We start from the raw sequence: 20287 nt of genomic DNA on the forward strand, positions 1-20287 counted from the left end.
ACAATTTTGAATAAGCAGGCTAGCATCAGGAAGTTTCTCATCTTTGAGGTAATGGGCAGACTGACATCTTCAGTAAACCCAGGTGAAAGATCTGAGTCTAGAGCATCATTGCAAGACTACATGACTTTGATCCATGACTTTTGGCCCCCTACACTTCCTAGAGGAGGGGGAAATAACTACTTCAGAAGCAAACATTTTTTAGAGAGCAAGAATTGCCACCATCTCCCTTGATGAGGGAAAGCAGCAAGGCATGCTCCCTTTCCATGGCTAGCTCACAAGAATGCAGATCCTGAACTGCTTGTGGGAGAACAGGAACAGACTCAAGAATATCCTCAGGTTTCTGTTCTTTATAGCTTTCCTAGACTATTTAAATTCCTGCCAGAGCCTGGCATAGAGAAAGAAAAACAAGTCTCAGAACTGAGACAGTCTTAGAAATTACTGAGACCAGATCACTCCAGGTAATGACTTTCCAGTGGCTCTTCAAGGTTTAAGAAAAAGTTTCAAGATTATTTCACTGGCGCTAAACAGCAAGCTTTCAATGCTGCAACACATACAGATACCCTGCAATCCTGAAGAATAAAATTACCTCCTCTTTCACTCTTCACCCACAATCTCCAGTCTCTCACATAAAATCTAAAGATCTGATTCTTCTGCACTACTGCCTACATTTAAATTTTAGCAGATTGCGGCTGCAAGTACATGTACATGCAATTTATTAGACTTCTGCCTGTGACTCAGCAGACAGATGGCATCTCAGTACTTTCCATTCTCAAGCCATATTATCCACAGTCCACCTCAGTGGTCCTAGTTCAATTGAACTGCCATCATTAGCAATCTCTTGAATAGAAACAAGCCTTGTACACCCAAGAACACAGGATTTCCTGAACCACATCAGAACAGGCACTAGTCAAGAAAATAACCATCAGGAAAAAAAGCCCTAAAAATAATAAAGCAAGGAAAAACACGATGCAACGTGGATCTACTATTATTTAGTTATGTGATAGCTTTCCCAGACAGTTCCTTTCTAGCTCAAAATATGTCGACCTCCTCACAATAGAATGGTTCATGACTTCTATCAAGCCTTTCATATGGAAGGTCGCTGGCTGTCCATACAGAAAAGGAGGCACTTTAAGCCTGAAACAAGGTTGGGAGACCTCTGTGGCACAAATGCACTTTCTGTTACATGTTACTTGAAGAGAAAGTATCAAATCTTTGAACAGTTGCAGTATGCCTACACTAAGATCAGCTAGAAATTATCTACCAAGTTCAACTACAAAACCAGTTCTTTCAGATATATTCAATGCTACTGTTTTTCAGAAAAACAAAGGCACAGAGCGGGGACACCTTTCTTCAGTACCTGTATTATTGAGAACCTAGAGTATCCTCTCAGGATGTTCTTGCATCTGAACATCATCGCCCCTACTAAAGTTACATACATATACTTGGGAAATGCTCCTTCAGTGCAGGACAGAGCAAGTCCTAGGGACGCAGAATAAAGAACATCACTTTCTGACCCTGTCATTAACGTTAAGCAACATGAGGTTGAAGCCCATGCAGCCTGACTTAGGGAAGGAAGGACAGATGCATAAATCACATCAGTCAAGCACGACAACCTTGAGTGAACTGGGGAGTAAGCCAGATGAAGTAGGTAGGCAAGGAAAAAGAAAAGAGAAGGCATGGCAAGGTGAAGGCAGAAGAAAAAACGAGGAAGGCAGACAAAGACAAACTGGAAGGAGAAAAAAGATCTTACGTGAAGCAAGTGAAAAAACTTTGAGTTAGTTGAATATTCAAGATACAACTGACAGTAAGCCCAGAAGGGAAGACCATACTAGCTAAAAAGCTTAAGACAAACTAGCTTAAAAATAATAATAAAATAAAATGACAAGAGGAACACTTGAATGGAAGAATGCAAATACAAAAGACAGGAAATCAAAGTACTTGGCAAAGTCCTGACCTCTAGCACATGACTTTTCATATCTGGAAATGGGACTCCTGATTTTGGCTCATTGTTTGTTAGTTGACTGACAATATTTATGAAATAGATTCAATATATACAGGCAATGTTGCCTTTTGATTAACTGTACAGGTTGACAGAACTGGCAACTACAACTAATGGTGCATTGGCCTCAGTATCTCCTGTGCATGGATCCATGTACATGTAGTGCCATTGGAACAGCCTAACTTCACCCTCCATTTTTTCTTCCAAAAAATAACATATTAATGCAAAAATAAAATAAAGGAAAAAAAAAAAAGGAAAAAAGTCATACAACTAATTTCAGTAAGAACATGCAAATCACACTGCACACCACTGGCCTCTGTGATGCCCTTACATCAGCTGTTCAGGAAGTTGAAAGAAAGGACCTCTATTAAACAAGTTAATACAGTCCAAGATTTAAATTGCACAGTTAAGACTAAATTAATGCAGTTACTTGAACCAGAGTTTGTCTAGATGGGATGTGCAACACAAACCATTCTTAATTGCCAAGTAACTATCCTCAACAGAGCAGAAAGAAAATGGAAGCAGCTAGTTTCTACTTTTAGCACTTTTCTTCCGTGAGCTTTCTTCAGGAACTGTGATTATGGTATATCCATCATTCAAGTACTTGACTTGTGAGTTTTTAAATCACACTATCTTTAATGGTCTGTAGGAGGTATGGTGAAGAGAAGAAAGTTAGACTTCAAATACTTAGTCCCATTTTTTTTGTGGCAGATTGTTAATCACGGTATTTCAACACCTGAATGACCAGTTTCATTTCTTCCTGTTATTATCTTCAGCAGACAAGCCAAAATACAGAAGTATACATTAGTGCTTTAAACTTCAAGAAAATCTTAGTTGGACATACATAACAGATCTTATGAACCATTCATTTTTACATTATCCTACAGTTTAAGGCTCAGCTTGCCTTGAAGGAACTGAGGTTTCTCAATTTTAACATGCTCAGAGCTCTCAGGTTTGCACACAACCTAAACCATGCTTCAGGTTGACTTTCCAAATGGCTGAATTCAACTATTAGACCATGAACTTTGAAAGCTTGGAATACGCAGACAGCAAACACTCTGACACATCAAGATGTCTACCCCATTTCATTCAATAGACTTGCCTTGCTTACCAAAAATGCATGTGGTAAGTACAAGCGAGTTAAAAGAGTTATTCTTCCTTTCCATTAGCTTACAAACAAGACAAAGCATTCATTTAATCACCGAAATAAGAAATAAGTAACGCATTTAAAGAAAAAACATCCATAAGCAGTAAGCATTCAATCTTTAATTGTAGCTTAAGAACTCTACTCCCATGAACACTACGTAGTATCTCCTTGTTGCACATATTTAGGGAAAAAGGATAACACATTAACAGCGCGGAGCACAGTAGGCAGATTTGACTGATTATGACTATCGTATGCAGACAAATTAATGCTATACTTTGAAGGAAAAAAACCACAAAGTATATAAGTTAGTGTCAATGCGTAGGAAAAGATCTTCTTCCTGTCCAAATTATGTTAAGTTTGAGTGAAAATATTATTTAAAATGGTAGTTAAAAAAAGCAAGCTTCCATGCTTGGAGCAGTACGTTTTGACATTATAGGAATTAACTTAATTGAAATCCACTGGAAATTTATCAAAGAAAATGAAAAGAATCTGAACTGTGAAAAGCAAGTTAAAATCAGTAGTCTGCCTTTTTATTTTAGCCACTTCTGAGACAGCTTGCTGTAGCACTAACATTTGTATCTGCCAAATGTATTTTTGTGAGAAGCGAAGTATTATTTCAACACAAATATATTCATTGGAATTGCCTTTATTTTACTGTCCTATTACTAATACTTGCTGAATGATGATTTCTTCCCATCTACGGGGGAATACAGATGGCTTTAACTTCAAGCAATTCCCAATGATAGGGGTTTGACAGTGAGGAAGTAAATGCAAATTCACCTTCTTATGCAAAAGCTGAACCATTACAACACTCAAGTTATATCTGCAAAATTTTTGGTGTTTTGGTGGTACTGCAGCACACTTGCCAAGTCCAGCATTCTTTTTAGAAATGGGAAATTGGCTAAAACAAGAGGTTTCTGAGAGCAAGCTACTCAAAGAATCAACCTGCTTTTTCTATGCCAATTTACAAAATAAATCAATTTCTTCACACTCTGCAAAAAGACATCTCCAACAGATTCTCTTAGCCAGTTAAACGCACAATGAGTTATGCTAGAAGAGGTTCTGATGAACTACTACAAAATTAATCACACATTGACAAGTAAAAAAGAAACCAGCCAGTAAGATTACTTAGGAACACATATGCTACTGCCCACTACTTCAGCAAGGATAGAAGGCCTACACTACTTGTGCTTCTCCTATTTCTCTACAAAAACAAACAAAAAGCCACTAACCAAACAAACAAAAGCATTTGTACCCCTTCAGGGATCAACAGCACAAATGATGATAATGAATATGTTTCTGCCTGCTATGTTTTTGTTACAAGATCATCTTGTCACATAAGGAAAGCAATGACATCAGATCACATTGCCTTAACTCAAAAGATAGCATCTTTAAATATGACTATTATCCTTATAAATACACTTTTGCATGTGATGTTAAGCTTCACTTTAAAACAGACTCACTAAGCAGGTTCATACCACCAATCAGCTTTTGCATGTTCCCAGACACACTGGGAAATAGATAATAATTACAGCATTACAGAAAGGACCTGAGATCAAGCCTTGGATAAAACAGTCCTAAAAATACATCACGTGAACTGTATTACAACTGGACATGTCTGAACCATCTCGCTTTCAGTTCAACAACAATCACACATCATGTACGTGTACAGCAGCATTAACACGCGCAACCTAATACAACTTGAAAGGAACACAAAACAGAGGAGTACTAGCAATAAAGTAATGCTACATTACGTAATTCTAAAGAAAATAGCAATTAATGCATACACAAAAATGCAACTGTAATCAACAACTTCTACTTCTTGTTTTACACCTTTGCTATTAAGATCTCCAGCACTCATCAATTCTTCTAAAAAGTTTTTGCACACTGCCTAACAGCCAAAAATCCAGAAAGGTAGCTACCACAAACCATACACTCATGTACAGAATGTTCACAGGTTTTAAGATTGAAACCGTCATGACACACAAAGCACAAATCATTAGTTTCTTCATTCTTAAATTTAAGCATTTGGAAGGCCAAGATTACTAAGTTGTCTCCTTCTGAAAAGCAAATAATTGCCTTCTGAAAAATAGAAGGCCACAGCTATCTGAAACTACCAAAGTCATCCTAAAAAAAGAATATTAACCTGATTCCAGCTTTCAATCAAACACGTGAAACGATTAACTCAGAATTACTGATGATGACTCCTTACCTTCAATCCTTTTCAAGGCTGACAGGCAAGTATCCCGACTTGGAAATTCAAATGGATTATTACAGGTCCGAATAGTGTCACATTCGCATTTCCCGTTGATTATGTTACAACCTGTTATAAGGTTTTCATTGCATGGCTCAAATCCAAGGAGCTGGTCATCATCCCAGTTCTCATCTAAAATAAACAAGCAGAGAAACTTACTATTGATTTCAGTTACAGTATATAAATTCAGTTGCTTTGGAGTCAGGTGCAATTTATTTCAAATTTAATATTGAGCTAAACAAGATAAGACTCCAAAAGAATGGATTAATCTAAACGATAAGATTTGCCAAATATTGTGCTTCACAGCTGTTCTACTGCCTATTTTGCCCCAGTTACTGGCATTGTTTACTTCAATCTGCATGAAAAACTGTCACATCTCGGGGAAAAGCATAGCTGTAGTACAAATGAGTGCTATTGTAAATAAAATAACTTCTACAGATACTTGAAGTTATATTTATCATGGAAGTGAGAATGTTGGAGAGAACCTTCAGCTGTTAGAAAAGGCAATACTAAGTTAGAAAGAGAGCATAATTAAACACGTTTTAAAAATACATCATACAGAATTCACTCCATAGAGATGACTTCTTATTTCAAAAATATTACAAGATGTCAGGCCTTTGATTTTGTAATATGACCAAAAGCGAGTTTCCCAGGACCCCTGAACAACCATTATCATTCCAGGAGAATGTTCAAGCACATTCTGCTCCTTGCTGTCAAGTGAAAGGGGAGTGCATCTCTTTGCTCTTTCTAATGAGTCCGATGTATCTGTTAATTCTCATGCTTCTACTGTACAATTGTTCATTACTTCCCTGGTTACATGCAGTGAGACTATTTTCCCTTCTCCAAAATGGAGTTCAGTCTATCCACAATTCTGCTGTGACTGCAGGTTCCACAAAATCTCAGCTCCTTGGATCAACGGTAAATACAGCAACATCCAACAGACTAAAAAACTTAAGCAAGACATATACTTCCAGGCATGAAATATTTTTAGCTGTTGCATGCTAGATCATTTTCCGACCTGTCCAGTCTACCAAATCAAGTACTATAAAATAGTTATAAAAATTCTCTGCTGACTTCTAGATGCATCCCACAGTCCTGAGGGGATTAGCTAATGTAGTTGCCAAGACACTCTCAATGATATTTGAAAAGTCATGGCAATCAGATGAAGTCCCTGGTAACTGGAAAAAAGGTAACATCACACCCATTTTTAAAAAGGACGATCTCAGGAAATACTAGCCTATCAGTCTCACCTCTGTGTTAGGGAAGATCAAGGAGCAAGTCCTCCTAAAAGCTACATTAAGGCATATGGAAGGCAGGGAGCTGATATAGGAGAACCAGCATGGCTTCACCAAAGACAAATCCTGCTTGATCAACCATGTGGCCTTCTATGATGGTGTCACTGCAACAATGGAAAAGGAAAGATCCACTAATGCCATTTATCTCAACTTCAGTAAGGCCTTTGACACAGTATCCCACAACATCCTTCTCTCCAAATTGGAAAGACATGGATTTGATGGAAAGACTGTTCAATGGACAAAGAACTGGCTCCAGGACAAAGTCCAGAGAGTGGTAGTTAATGACTCACCAATCTCCATCCAGACATTGAATGGTGACCCCCAGGTGTCAATGGTGGGACTGATACTGCTTCATATCTTCATCAACGACACACTCAGCAGGCTTGCTAATGACACCAAACTGTGGAGCGCAGTCAACATACAAGACAGGATGCCATCCAGAGGGAGCTAGGCAGGCTTGAGCAGTGGACCCAGGTGAACCTCATGGGATTCAACAAGTCCAAATGCAAGGTCTTGCATGTGGGTGGATGCAACCCTCACTACCAATAGAAGCTGGGGGATGAGAGGATTGAGCACAGCCCTACCAAAAAAGACCTGGGAGTACTGGTGGATGGGAAGCTGGACATGAGCCAGCAACATGCCCTCACAGCCCAGAAAATCAACTGTATCCTGGGCTGCATCAAAAGAAGTTTGTCCAGCAGATTCCAAGAGGGGTTCCTCCCACTCTACTATGCACCGGTGAGGGCTCACCTGGATTACCGCATCCAGATACGGAGTCCTCAGTAAAGGAGAGACATAGAGCTGTTCGAGCATGTCCAGAGAAGGGCCACAAAAATGATCCATGGGATGGAACAACTTCTCCTACAAGGACAGGCTGAGAGAGCTGGTGCTGTTCAGCCTAAGAGAAGAGAAGGCCCCAGTGTGACCTGAGAGCAGCCTTTCAATATCTAAAGGGAAACTACAGAAAAGAAGGGGACACTCGGTAGCAGGATCTGTGGTGACAGAAAAAGGGGAAATGGTTTCAAGCTCAAAGAGGGTAGATTTAGGTTAGATATATGGGAGAAAAAAAAACAAAAACAAAAACTCTTTTACAGTGAGGATGGTAAGGCGCTGGAAGAGGCTGACCAGAGACATGGTTGATGCCCCATCCCTGAAGACTTTCAAAGCAAGGCTGGATCAGGCCCTGGGCAGTCTGTGGTGCCTTGTTCATTGCATGGGAGTTGGACTAAATGACCTTCAGAGGTCTCTTCCAACTCTAAAGATTCAATGATTCTAAAACTATTTTCAAACTCTACATCAATCTACATTTAACAGCAGCTTTCACCTTGCAGTTTCTAGTAGTTCACCCCAGATTTATATACTATCAACAAACAAGTTTTCAACAGAGATCCTGCTAAGAAACACTTTAAAAAAGCCGAAACATCTTCCAGCTACAAAGCATTGCTGTTGCTCAGGTTTGTTTAAAAATAAGACAGGGATTGAAGTATACAGTTTACAAACATCCCCTGCTTGCAAGATTTAGAACTTTTCATGCTGAAACAGAGTTATTTTGGAGAAGTAAATGACAAAATAACCTACCCATACTGACAAGAGAATCCCTGCAGACACTCCTCTATTTTAATGAGAGAAGGGGCAAACATGGCATTGTCTAAGTGAACAACCTGCATGGCAACACGTGCAGTGACACACATGGTTTTGCTGCCATGTTTCTGTTCAGAACACATCACTCCAGATCCGACCCTGGGAGCATGTGGAAAGCAGAGATCCAGACATGTTTGGGTACCACAGTCAAACAAGTAGGTGTGCTGAACAGGCTGGGCACTCAGCTGACTCCAGAGTGCAGCAGCTGCTTTTGGACCAGGCACTGAGCAGTAGCCATGCCATCAGCCAAACCTGCTGACCCAGGCACTGTTGACAGCGAGGGAAGCATTAGTTCTTATCTACACTTATGCATTGTTCAGAAGGAACATATGTCCTCAGCTGACTCGTGTCCCCTCCCTACACAGTTCCACTGACAAGAAGAAATGAAGACTTGCAGGGTTAATAGATTCCTGTTAAGCAATTCTTAGTCCCAGATACTTTGTAAGCTACACCTTAGAGTGAGCATCAGAAGCTGCCCTTCAGCACAGCAGACTGCAGCCAAACATGAACTGTTTTGTCATTCAGCAGTCTGACACTGAACAAAGCCTAAAAATTGATAGCAAATACACACGCTGAAGCTGATGTGTAAATACTTTCTGCTCAGAGAGATGTGCAGAATATCAGTTAACTGTCTGTTTGGGGAAAAACAAATAAACAAAAAACAACAACAACAAAAAAATCCCACACCTCCACACAACCAATACCTGGAAACTGCGAAGAGGTTTAAAGCTAAGCTAAACAATTAAAGCTAAGTACTGCAGATGATCTAGAGAGAGCATCACAGCAGATTCTCACCAGCATGTTTCTCCCTCTATATCCAGCTACTTATTATTTGTTAAAAGTCAGCAGAATACCTTTCTGACAGAGAACACCGAATAAACAACCAAGTCAATTTTAGACATGAAGGAGAGAGCATCCATGGGAATCTCATGGCTGTTTTACTCCATAAAAATAGCCACGGAAGAATAGTTGTTAACTCCAGGAAGTAATTTATTAAGTTGACCAATCATCCCACAGAGCAAGCGTATCAATAAAAGTCAAAAGAAGCACAGAAGTTCACAAAGAGAAACTACTGAAATTCTTTCAAAGGAAGGTGCAGATGCAGTAGTTCTTGGGATGCTTGCATGATTATGAAGCCAGGCATGCACAGAGAAAAAAAAAAAACACTGGGAATTTTGAGAACAATAATATATCCTGTTTTTGAGAAGCCGGAATACAGCTTGGACAATTTGTATGTTACAAATCACAGCAGTAATCCACGTAACAAGAACAAAAGAGGCAGTAGCTGTGCTTTAAAATTCAGCATGCCAAATTCTGTACCACAGCTTCATCCAAATCAGACTGTTTAATGGTCTTAAGAAAAAGAATTGCTCTAATTGTTTGGTGAATCATTCCCTGTTTCTGAAACACAGGATCTCATCGTCTGCCCATTTGTAGATCAGGAGCCCAGACCCCCACAAGGGCACAGCCACCTGTACTGATGTCTGCTGGGCCTCTAATGCTCAGCTCCCTGAGCTGCTCTCTCCCACCAGACTCTGGAAATCAGGTCAGTGCAAATAGATGGGGCATAGAGATTACAGTAACAGTACACTTTTTGCTTTTCAAACAATCCTGTTCATGGTATTTGTGATTTTTTGCCCTATAGCATTTCAGCAATTTTTCAGAGAACAGAAGCTGCAAGCAGCAGAGACCCTGTTATGCAACAGCTGCTTGCCCCAGGTGAGAAGAGACTCACCTATGAGTGAAGTGGAAAGCAGAACAGTTCCCTACTCACAAATGACCATTTTGATGCAGATGCATCAGAAGTCCTGGAACTATCCACAGTATTATCTGATTTCCATTACAGATGTTTGATATCTGCCAACTCTCACGGATTTTCAGGAGGAAGCAGAAAAGCATACACACAAAGTGCCTGGCCCAGTCCTAGGTGTACTTAAGTCATCAATACCACACCCCTCAAAAATGAGCTCAATAGTCTTTAAAAGGATAGAAGAGAAGAGAAATCCCCAAGAAATACTTGCAGGCAACATCTAACGTAATTACTCACGAACCAAGGTATTTTTCATTACTGCAAGCGAATACTAAAAAGTCACATCCATACAGGAATAACATAAACCCAGTGTTAGCTTAAGCATCTCTTAGCAGACTGCTTTTCACACATTTCAGTTTAGAAAACAGTTTCCATCAATGCAGTAGCAAATGTGTAAAAAAAAAAAAAAAAAGCTTACTGTAATTTAGTAAATCTATGCAAGCATAAGACTCCTTTCCCTAGTTGATTTTGTACTTCCAAGAACAGAAGCAGAAGTTAAAGGTTCTGTTAAGCGATTCCCTACTTATCAGTTAGAATAAATCCTCATAAGTCACACCAGTGTAGGCAGAACAAAATTCCTTGGAATAAATCATATCATCACATGAAAGCACTTGCATGAACTAGAAGGCCCAAATCCAGTGTCTTATTTTGATTTGAAACATAAGTTACTTGAGGTAAAAGCATTTAATGCTCTGTTTGATGCACATACATGGCAGTCCATCACAGCATGCTCACTCCTTTACAGGTCAGATACAAAACCACATCTTGAACAAAGTCTAGTATCTGTGAACCATGAATCCTCACTCCTACAAAGTCCTGTGGACTACTCCAAAAAAATAAGTTTGTACACGCTAATGATTCTGAAACCTGGGACGACTCACAAGCAGTGTGCAGCACGCATTTTCCTGTGTGCTCTCTTTAACTGCCTCTGTGGTTTTCTTTTCATGCAAAAGCTCTTTCATGCATACTTCTAAGAAACATGGATAATATGAGGAAAAAAAAAGTGAACTGATCTATAACCATTTCTGTATACATCTCCATTTGGCTTAAGTCACAAGTAAAATTGACAAAATCCAAATAAAACAATTAGAGCCTCTCAAACCCCAGTATGTATTATCTACTATTTCACTTCTGGGACACACACACAAACAAATTTATTTAGGTTTTACATTCTTGAGCTTTTAGAAACGGTCCAGCTGAAAAGCAGCCCAAAATTAAATGGTTGTTTTTCATCCCGACTGATCTGAGTTTAGCTGCAATTTCCACCACCTCATTGTGCTGGCATGGTCAGGTAGGAGCAAGAAAAGGAAAAGACCACTCTTTTTAGCAGTCCTGAGTTTATACTGGACTGCTGTTGTACAGCCAATTCAACTGTCTTTCACACTCATGCCTAGAAGCAGTTCAAAGGCTCAAAGCAGTCTGCTAACAATAGCTTAAAAGTCACTCTTTCAGATCATTTATATCTACATACAGTTCTTCATTCTTTCCAACTCATTTGGGCAAGCTCTGTTTTCAGACATTAAAATAGTTCTGCATTTACTCAGACCAGAGTAAACCTTGGACATAATGCTTTCTAAATTCTTCCAAGTGTGCACTCATAACATAAGGAAGACATGGGAGGGGAAGGATCATATTCATTCCAAACCTTTTTTCATTTTCTTCCATCATTCACATAATGATTTGCTTTCTGCAAAGCAAATATTTTCAGCCTCCGAACAATCCAAGTACAGCTCTATGTTTCTGAACTACCAAGTCCTGTCTTAGCATGCTTATAAAGTCGGGAAAAGGATTAAAGCATTAACAACTTGAGTAACAAGTTGAGTAAGAGGTCCTTAAACAACAGGTCCAGTCTGGGAAACAACCCAAGAAATATGCCTCAAGTAAGCAGCATTCCATGACTTCTTCCATGCCAAATCCTAGCAGTTTGCAGAATACAGATTTACTCACAAATAAGTGTGCACAAATACAGAGTGACTTTTTTTTTTTTAATAACTGGAAGCTGTAATCAGACAAATCTGATGAGTAATAAGGGAGTGTGATAGAGATACAGGGCTTACAATTAGAATACACTGCTCAGATTAACACATTTGTTTCCAGAAGCATGTAATCACTAAAAACCAACTTGGAGCCTTATTTCTGAATTACACAGTACCTCAATATAGCAGCACTGATTACCCCCACATGCGAAAGATCTCAAAACTGCTACAATTAGAAATATCAGGAAAAACCCTTTAAAAGACTCCTTCTCCCATGTTCGCTCATGCTGGCTCTCCATCTTTCAAGGTTCAATTACTTTTGCCTGCCATAAATCTTCTCTTTCATTTTCTTTGCTTTCTCTTCTTGTCTGGGCATCTACTGAATGTCAGATTTAAAATAAATAAATAAATAATAAAAACAGAACTATATACTATTCTCCTTTATGCTTTACAGAGGTACTGCATCATCTCAAAAGTGCAAGGCACACACGTGGAATAGTCACTAATGTAGCACTATTGAAGACGAATACATTAGCATTGTATCTACTATAATCCTTAAGTACACGAGATTTACTGAATCAACTCCCATCATTTACATTTAACTGTAGCATGTTACTCAACTATTTCAGGCTTTCTAAAGCATGACAGTTATGTTCTTAAGATATATAAAGAAAGATCAAAGAGACCATCAATTACCAGTCTGAAAATGGAAGTCTAAAATCAGATCTAATAGAGTCTTTTCAAATCCTGCATTTGAAAGAGGAGAGAATGGATTTCAAGTGACAGAGAAGTAACTTGAAGTTGTTTCCTGAGGCTCTGTCCCCTGGGAAGGAAGAACTTGCCAAAAGCTTCTCTATCAAACCAGACCCAAGCTCTGATTCTCCATCACTCCGCTGCACTATTACACACAGAAGTATTTACAATAAGTGGTATTCATTAAGATGGTATGAGACTCTGAAAACATTCTACAGATTTTCTAAAATTAAAAAAAGAAAAAAAGAAAAAAAGAAAAAGGAAATAATTCTTGCCAGTAGGCTTTGGCTTCACTTTGAACAGGAAAAGAGAATGATGGAAAGGAAATTCATGTTTTGGAGGAGCTGAACAATAGAAATGACTAATCACCACTAAAGAATGCTTGAAACCCAGCCCCAGACCTTGAAAAGCAGCAGAGGGAAAGGCTAGCCTTGAAGTGAATTTGTGCTTATGTACTGGCGGCAGTCCTCTCCCACCTCACAACTTATTCCTTCAATGAAATCATGAGTCAGGGACCAGAGCCGGCAGAACGTTTTGTGGTAAGGCACACTAACAGTTTTATGATAAGGCAGTTTTTCCACCTTTTAGAAGGGTCTGCTCTTCAAGATCAAATCTTCCTGCGGAATGTGTGTTAGCACAAAAGGGCTTTATAAGGTTCCTAATAAAACTAGCTAAAGCTAGAGAAACTATGCCATAACACTTAGATAGTTAGAAAAACCATACTTATAAGGCTTGTCTTAAATCTGAGCTCCTGCTTCATCCTGTTCAAACTAGAACTTGTATCTCAAGCGATTACATTGCCAATAAAGTAAAAGATTTTCACCACAACAGCTCTCCACGTGTCTCAAGGCAGTTATTTCACACTAAAGATTACAGAAAGTATTTACTCAAGCCAGCTTTCCACTCCATTATCAGAAGCCCCACGAGAAGCCACGAGGAAAGTAAAGAAACAAATGGAAGTGCAAAGTGAAGCACATGACTTGTCCTGCCATTTTAATAGTCAAAGCTTTCTCTTGCCTACTATATTTCAGTCCTCCAGGTTCCCTTTACTCTAGAATAAACAAACAAACAAAAAAAAAAAAAATCACACAAACAAAATAAAGCCAGTAAAGTTTCACTATTTGGGTTCTTCCAACAAGACTTAGGTATATTTCCAATAGTTTCTGCCCAAAAGATGGCTTAAAACAATAGAATTCAAGATGCAAGATCCTACCCCTAGACATTTAAGAACCTGGAATAGAGACTTGCAAATAAGTTGTTTTAATCTTGTGACCAGCACCACATCTTGTTTGTAAATAGTTGACTGAAAACATTATGCAGTGTACCAGGACTTAATCTGTCAGACAGAGCCTCTGCCAGTACTCTGCTGATTAGAATGAGCATGGACAGCAACGTTTCAGCTGTCCTAGCAGATTTTTCCTTCAGCTCTAGAAAACTAAAAACAAAACAACAGAAAAAAAATAAAAACCAACACTAAAATCTGGAAGAAGCCAGAGGAAAGGGCCAAGCCTTTGTTTCTGTTTTCCAAAGGAGGTTGAATTTCCAATGTATTTCCAAGTTGCACTCTGTGCCCACATAATTCAGAAGCCAGCATGTACAGCCATATGTTGCAACTCCATCACAAACAAGCAGCTGACGGGCAGTTTGCTGACACTGCTCATCAGAAGCAGAGTGGACAACAGTAGAAAACGTTTTCTCTAAGATAAATACTGGAACAGCGCCACTGAATAAAGCTGTCTGTATTCAGAAGAACCTGCACTATTAGAAGAAAGCTGATATTCCAGAACTTTTGTCACTTTTGCCCTTAGATATTAACACAGAATCATCAGAATTACAGAACATTTTGCTAAAGTTACAAAAATTCCCTGGATTTTGAGTTAGCACCAAAAAGGTTTTTCTGAATACCAACTTAGAGATAGATATAAGATTGGCTCTTTCCACCATCAAAGCAGCACATTCTGTGCTAGCACATGTAATACCATCAGGGCAATTATCCAGACACCAAGCTGACCAGCAGCCTCTCTCTGCTGCTAAGGGTGATGGTGCCCTGGGCTTCACTGGAGAAGAGTTGTCAGCAGTCAAGGAAGGTGAACCTTCTCTGCCCAGCACTGGTGAGACCACACCTGATGTGCTGTGACCAGGTCTGGGCTGACCACTGCAAGAGAGACATGGACACGTGAGAGAGAGCCCAGTGAATGGCCACCTAGATAACAAAAAGACTGGAGTATCTTCCTCTGAAGGAGGTTGGAGGGGATCTCATCAATATACAGAAATCCCTGAAGAGAGGGTGCAAAGAGGTCAAAGCCAGGGTCTTTTCAGTGGTGCTCAGTGACAGGATATGAAGCAATAGACACCAACTGGAACACAGCAGGAGCCCTTATCCACAGAGATCTTCAGAAGCTTCTTGGACAAGGTCCTAGACAGGCTGCCCTGAGTGGCCCTACTCGGGCTGGGTGGGGAGGGAGGTCCAGAGGTCCCCTCCAACCTCAGCCACTCTGAGGAACAGCCTTTCTGGAAGGAGAAACAAACACACTAAACAAAAACAAAAGCCTGAAGAGAAGAGATAGCATATGCTGTAGTACAACCTCTACGTTCACTTTGTTGCAAGGAAAGTATCAGTACCAATGCAGGCTAGACAAAGAATACAGTTTCAGAAGTTCGCCACTATGTGGGAATCCCAGCATGCCTGTGAGCCTGTGCCCTTCTTCCTCCCCAGCTATATCCAATTCTGCTTGTTTTCTGGCTGTAAGATCTACACTCTCATTACCTATGTGGCATCAACACGATTTGCAGACTCAGAAGTTCCTAGCACAACTAGTGAAAGCTGCTGGAGAATGAATATTGCCTCTGGCAAAGGTGTGAACTGCTTCTTCCATTCATCTTCATACATGAAGGCTTGCATCCTGCAAACATGGCAAAACTAGTCTGCTTAGATAATTCCCTCAGGGACCACCTTTTAATCATCTGTATGCTTATGTGGAATTTAATCTAGATAGCCTTTATACAAAGTTATCTTCACATCTTAGTTTATATTGGTTTCTCCGTACACACAAGCTTTCTATGTCAGCATTAGTCATTTTCCAAATTATATTCATATACACTGAAGAGCCAAAATGTAATTCTGCAAGGCTGTATAGAACATCTGTCACATAACATCTTGGGCAAAACTCTGAATTCACCATTTCCATGTTTATGTTCCCTGTAGATTAAATGAATTCTCAAATGAAAGCAGTTTTGCAAGTCATGAGACGTTTAATAGGTCACCTCCGCAAAGTGTTTAGTTTATTAAAACAGAAACACGTGGTCCTTTCTGCATGCTGCCCTAAATTTTATTCACTGAGATTAAGGATTCTTGTGGGGGCAGTACGAAGAAAGGATGGGAAGAGGCAGGCATTTTTTGAAACATACCGATGGAGTAATTATTGTAAAATATACTTGTCAGTCAAATGACATTCAGGTTGACTAAATACTATGCAAGAAGTTAAATTAAGCAAGTGCTCTTGAATCAGCTAGAGGGCACTTAGAACAGCAAACATGCCTAGGGGTACAGAAATTACAAGCAATCATTTCAGTAGTTCCGGCCAACCTATCTAGCAAGTTTGAAGATTCTTTAATAAAAAACAAACCTGTATAAGGATGTCTAATATGGAAGTATATTCTTAAAGGAACTTAAGTGTACAGTAAAACTAGCAGTTTTGCTAACTCTTCATTTCAAATGTATCATTAAAACTAGTCATGCTTTTATTACACAGTTATTCCACACTAATTCCAGCTCATTTTCAGTGTTATTTCATATGCTTCTGTCATGCTATAGAATAGCTTAGCAGAGCAACCAAGGCCTCTTCATCCAAGAGCACCAGAAATTGAGGAAGTGTAAAAAGAGACAAGAAAAGTCATCACAAGAAATGCTTTCAGACTAACTGAACCCCTACACCAGAGCTTTTCTCAAGGCTTTCCCATAGTCCAGAAAGACAGAGCTCTGCAAAGCCTGGCTAATGCAGAAGCCAAGGCCAATGTGTTTCTGGAGAGCTCTTGTCTAATTTAGAGGTGGCTCCGGGTCTTCACTCAAACACAGAGAACAAGAGCAGCCCCTGCACAGAGCTCACAGTTTTTTGATGCTGAGAGGTTTGGCTTTCAGCCAGCTCTGTGCTCCTGACACCTCAACAAACCAACCCAACAGCTCTCCTGGAAAGTCAACAGAGTCTGGAGGTGTTCGAAGCCTCTCAAGGTCACCCTTCAGAAGTACTCAGCCATGTCTGGAGAAGCTGTCCTAAGAATTATTCTTTACCAAGAACACAACTACAGGAATGTATAATAAATGCAGGAAAGGCATTTACAGTCACCACAATAATGCCACAGAGCCTTAGAACTGCACAAAGACCTGCACAGTTAATACGGTGAGAAGACTGAGTGCTTTCCTCAGCACTTAGAAGGGTGAAGAAAAGAACTTAAGAATTAATAAGATTTCATTAGTAAGTGCTGACTTAACAAAAACAACGGCCATTAGTGACAGATTCCATGGAAACTTCTCCATCAGGTGTCACAGAGCTCACTTATGCCGTGTTCTTACAATGTTTTTATGTAATACTAATATCAAATTTATAGACAAGTATTTTTACCTTGTGTAATTACAGCTTCGAGTTTTTCAATCCATTTTGTATTGGTACCCTGAACTAAGCCAAAGCATCCCATTCAAGACTCAAAATAATAATAAAAAAAGCTTATAACTGTAACCAGTAGGGGTCATTTCAGTGTAAAAAATTGCAGTGAAAGAGAAAGCTAGAGACAGGAAGGAGAGTAAATACATCAGTTTCTAGTCACACGGTTCTGTAAGTCACCTCCATTTCCCCCTCCCTGAACTAGAGTAGGTAGCATAGGGCTTTCACCCCCAATACATAGTATTAAAAGGAGCAGCCTTTATTCTGTTAGCAGATAAATGAAAACCATCACTCAGTGATATTGATTCATCAGGTATACAAGCCCAGCCCATTTCATGAGTGTTGGTAAACTGCCCAACAGTTTCAGTCACACCAATTAAAAACACAGAGCTAATCAACTTTATTTCAGAGCACAGAGGCAGCACATTAAGTCCTGTTTTTTTTTGTTTTTTCTTTTTTTTTTTCCCCTTCTTCCCCTTGCTGCTACCACTTATATACAATACATGCTGTAAGAAACAATGAATTTGCTTCTGTTGCTTAGAATGAGGCAGTTTCCTGACAATTCCCTAATAGGTATTCCAGTACTATTTATTAGGCTGACAGTTCAGCTCAGTTACTTTTCATTTACGAGAATGAAAATTAAATAGATAGCTTATCTCCCCAACTATTCCTATAGGGACAGCTGGAACTAGTTTCTAACCACAACACTAATTGAAATGCAATCTTGCCAACAAATGCTTCATACTATTTTCAACAGTAGATGGGACGTGTTACGAGTTGAACTACAGCAATGTACAGATTGCATCACTTCAGAGGAATGAAATACTCCTAAACTGCCAGAGACATCCATACTCCAATACAGTAAGGGAGCTAGAACATTGAGACATTTAAAGACTGGAGGCTTTCAGATTTTTTAACCAAAAGGACAGCAGTTCAAGCCAAGCATTTACTTAAAAACATGTAAAACCAAAAATCCTTTCAAAACTAGGTAGGTCTTTTGAAGTACTTTCCTATTTGAAAACAACTTTTCCAATACACGCTAAAAAAAAAAAAAAGAAAGGAGAGACTACAGCAACATACATATTTAACCTCATGGGCTCAACAAAGGTCTTCAAAGCAGTTTAGAAACGTTTTTAATTCTTTAACAGGGCTTTTAACCCTGCAGCTGCTCCTGTGCAAGTAACAACAGAAAGGAGACCCTGGCTTGCTGTGGTCCGCATTTTACCCCTAAGCGAAATGAATGGAGCAGCAAGTAAAAACCTGTGCCAGAAGCAAGGTCAGCTGCTCACTAAGAAAGATCGGCTCTAGTTCTCTCAAAACAGTGTATCATTTTAAAGGCCAGGTTTTGGACACAGTCTGCAATAGCTTTTTGGACTTTCTACTGCCCTCTACCCGTCGAGAGCAGCAAGCCCCGCTCTTCTTTTCCAGAATTGTCGAAGCTCACACTCAAAGTCTCACATACATTTCTACATATTCCAAACTACTGCTTATTTGTAAGCTCTATACAGCGCCATGTTTTCCCTCAGCCTGGGGGAAAAGCAAGCTGGAGGGACAAAGCAAGATAAGAGAGACTGAAAAGCTTTTCTTTAGCCTTGTAGGAAATAATATATGAAAGAACTCTTAAGAGACCCTGATAGATTCAACATTTGAAGAGGAGCTGTGAGCAGATCGCTTGCGCTTCACACTAGTTCATCACTTCATAAGCAGCAGGCATACAGCTGGAGCAGCTGCGAGTTGTCCTGCCACGGGGCTCGCTCCTGATGTGCAAAACACAGATATGCCTTATCGTACAGTGAGCGTGTGTGGGCAGACAGGCAGGCAGATATTAAGTGACAGGAACAGGAAGGAAAAACTTTACAACAGATGATCAGCCTTTGTGTTTCCTTCAGAAGGAGGAATCCAGAACAGACATCATGTGTGCAGTGCTGACCTCCCCTGATCTCAGGCTGGCAAGCTGTCCCCAGGTCTTCTCTTATCAAGGAATTCTAGCGGGGTACTACTAACAGCTGGCTGACTTGACATAAACTATTAACAAGCCAGCGAGCTACTAAACAGAGAACGAAATTGGAAGAGCCTGACGTTACTGCAAGCTACCAAAACTAAGGGTGAAACTTTCAAATACTCTCCTCCTAAGCGGAACGGCTCGGAAGACGCCCTCGCAGTAGACCGGGGCGGGTAGAACACGGCAAAACACAATAGCACGCGAAGCGACGCGGGCAGCTCCGCACACAGCGCTCCGATCCCGCTGCGTTGCCACGCCGGGGAAACGCGCTGGGGGCACCGGCAGAAGAGGCAGGGAGCGGCCGAGGCATCCCCTCGCCGCGGGGCTGGGGTGCTCGTCCCGTCCCGAGCCGGCGGCACGACTACGCACTGCCGCACGGCGGGGCGGCGCGGGGCTCCGCGCTTGGGACGGGGACTGGAGGGAAAGAAGGAAGAAAGGAAGGAAGGGAAGGAGAGAACGCGGCGCTCGGAGGGCAGGGTCCGGCCGCCTCTCACCTTCACAGACGCCCACTTCGTACTCGGTGATGGAATCGCCGTTGAGCGGCGGGCGGATGACACAGCGCAGCCCCCGGTCGCAGGCGCCGTGCAGCCCGTAGACGCCCCCGCAGCTCTCGTTGCGCTGCCGGGCGCACATGAAGCAGCAGCCGCAGATACCCAGCACGATGCTGCCGGGGCAGCTCTTGGGCTCCTCGCACTTGGACTCGTCGCAGGGCAGGCAGACGAGCGCCCGCGTCCCCGGCTGGCCCAGCAGCA

General features: G+C 40.6%; 1 protein-coding gene across 1 annotated transcript in view; it reads right to left on the reverse strand.

Moving 5' to 3' along the window:
- Positions 1 to 20281, reverse strand: part of LOC104909625 (cysteine-rich motor neuron 1 protein) — a 105399-nt gene extending 85118 nt beyond the window's left edge. Inside the window, exons 1-2 of the mRNA XM_010706861.3 lie at positions 20030 to 20281; positions 5359 to 5532 (exon numbers count right to left, since the gene is read on the reverse strand). Coding sequence (XP_010705163.1) covers positions 5359 to 5532; positions 20030 to 20168 — 313 coding nt within the window. The 5' untranslated portion in view covers positions 20169 to 20281. The remainder of the gene's footprint in view (positions 1 to 5358; positions 5533 to 20029) is intronic.
- Between the last annotated feature and the right edge of the window lie 6 nt (positions 20282 to 20287).

This window comes from Meleagris gallopavo, chromosome 2, assembly GCF_000146605.3.
Source record: "Meleagris gallopavo isolate NT-WF06-2002-E0010 breed Aviagen turkey brand Nicholas breeding stock chromosome 2, Turkey_5.1, whole genome shotgun sequence".
Classification (NCBI taxonomy): domain Eukaryota; kingdom Metazoa; phylum Chordata; class Aves; order Galliformes; family Phasianidae; genus Meleagris; species Meleagris gallopavo.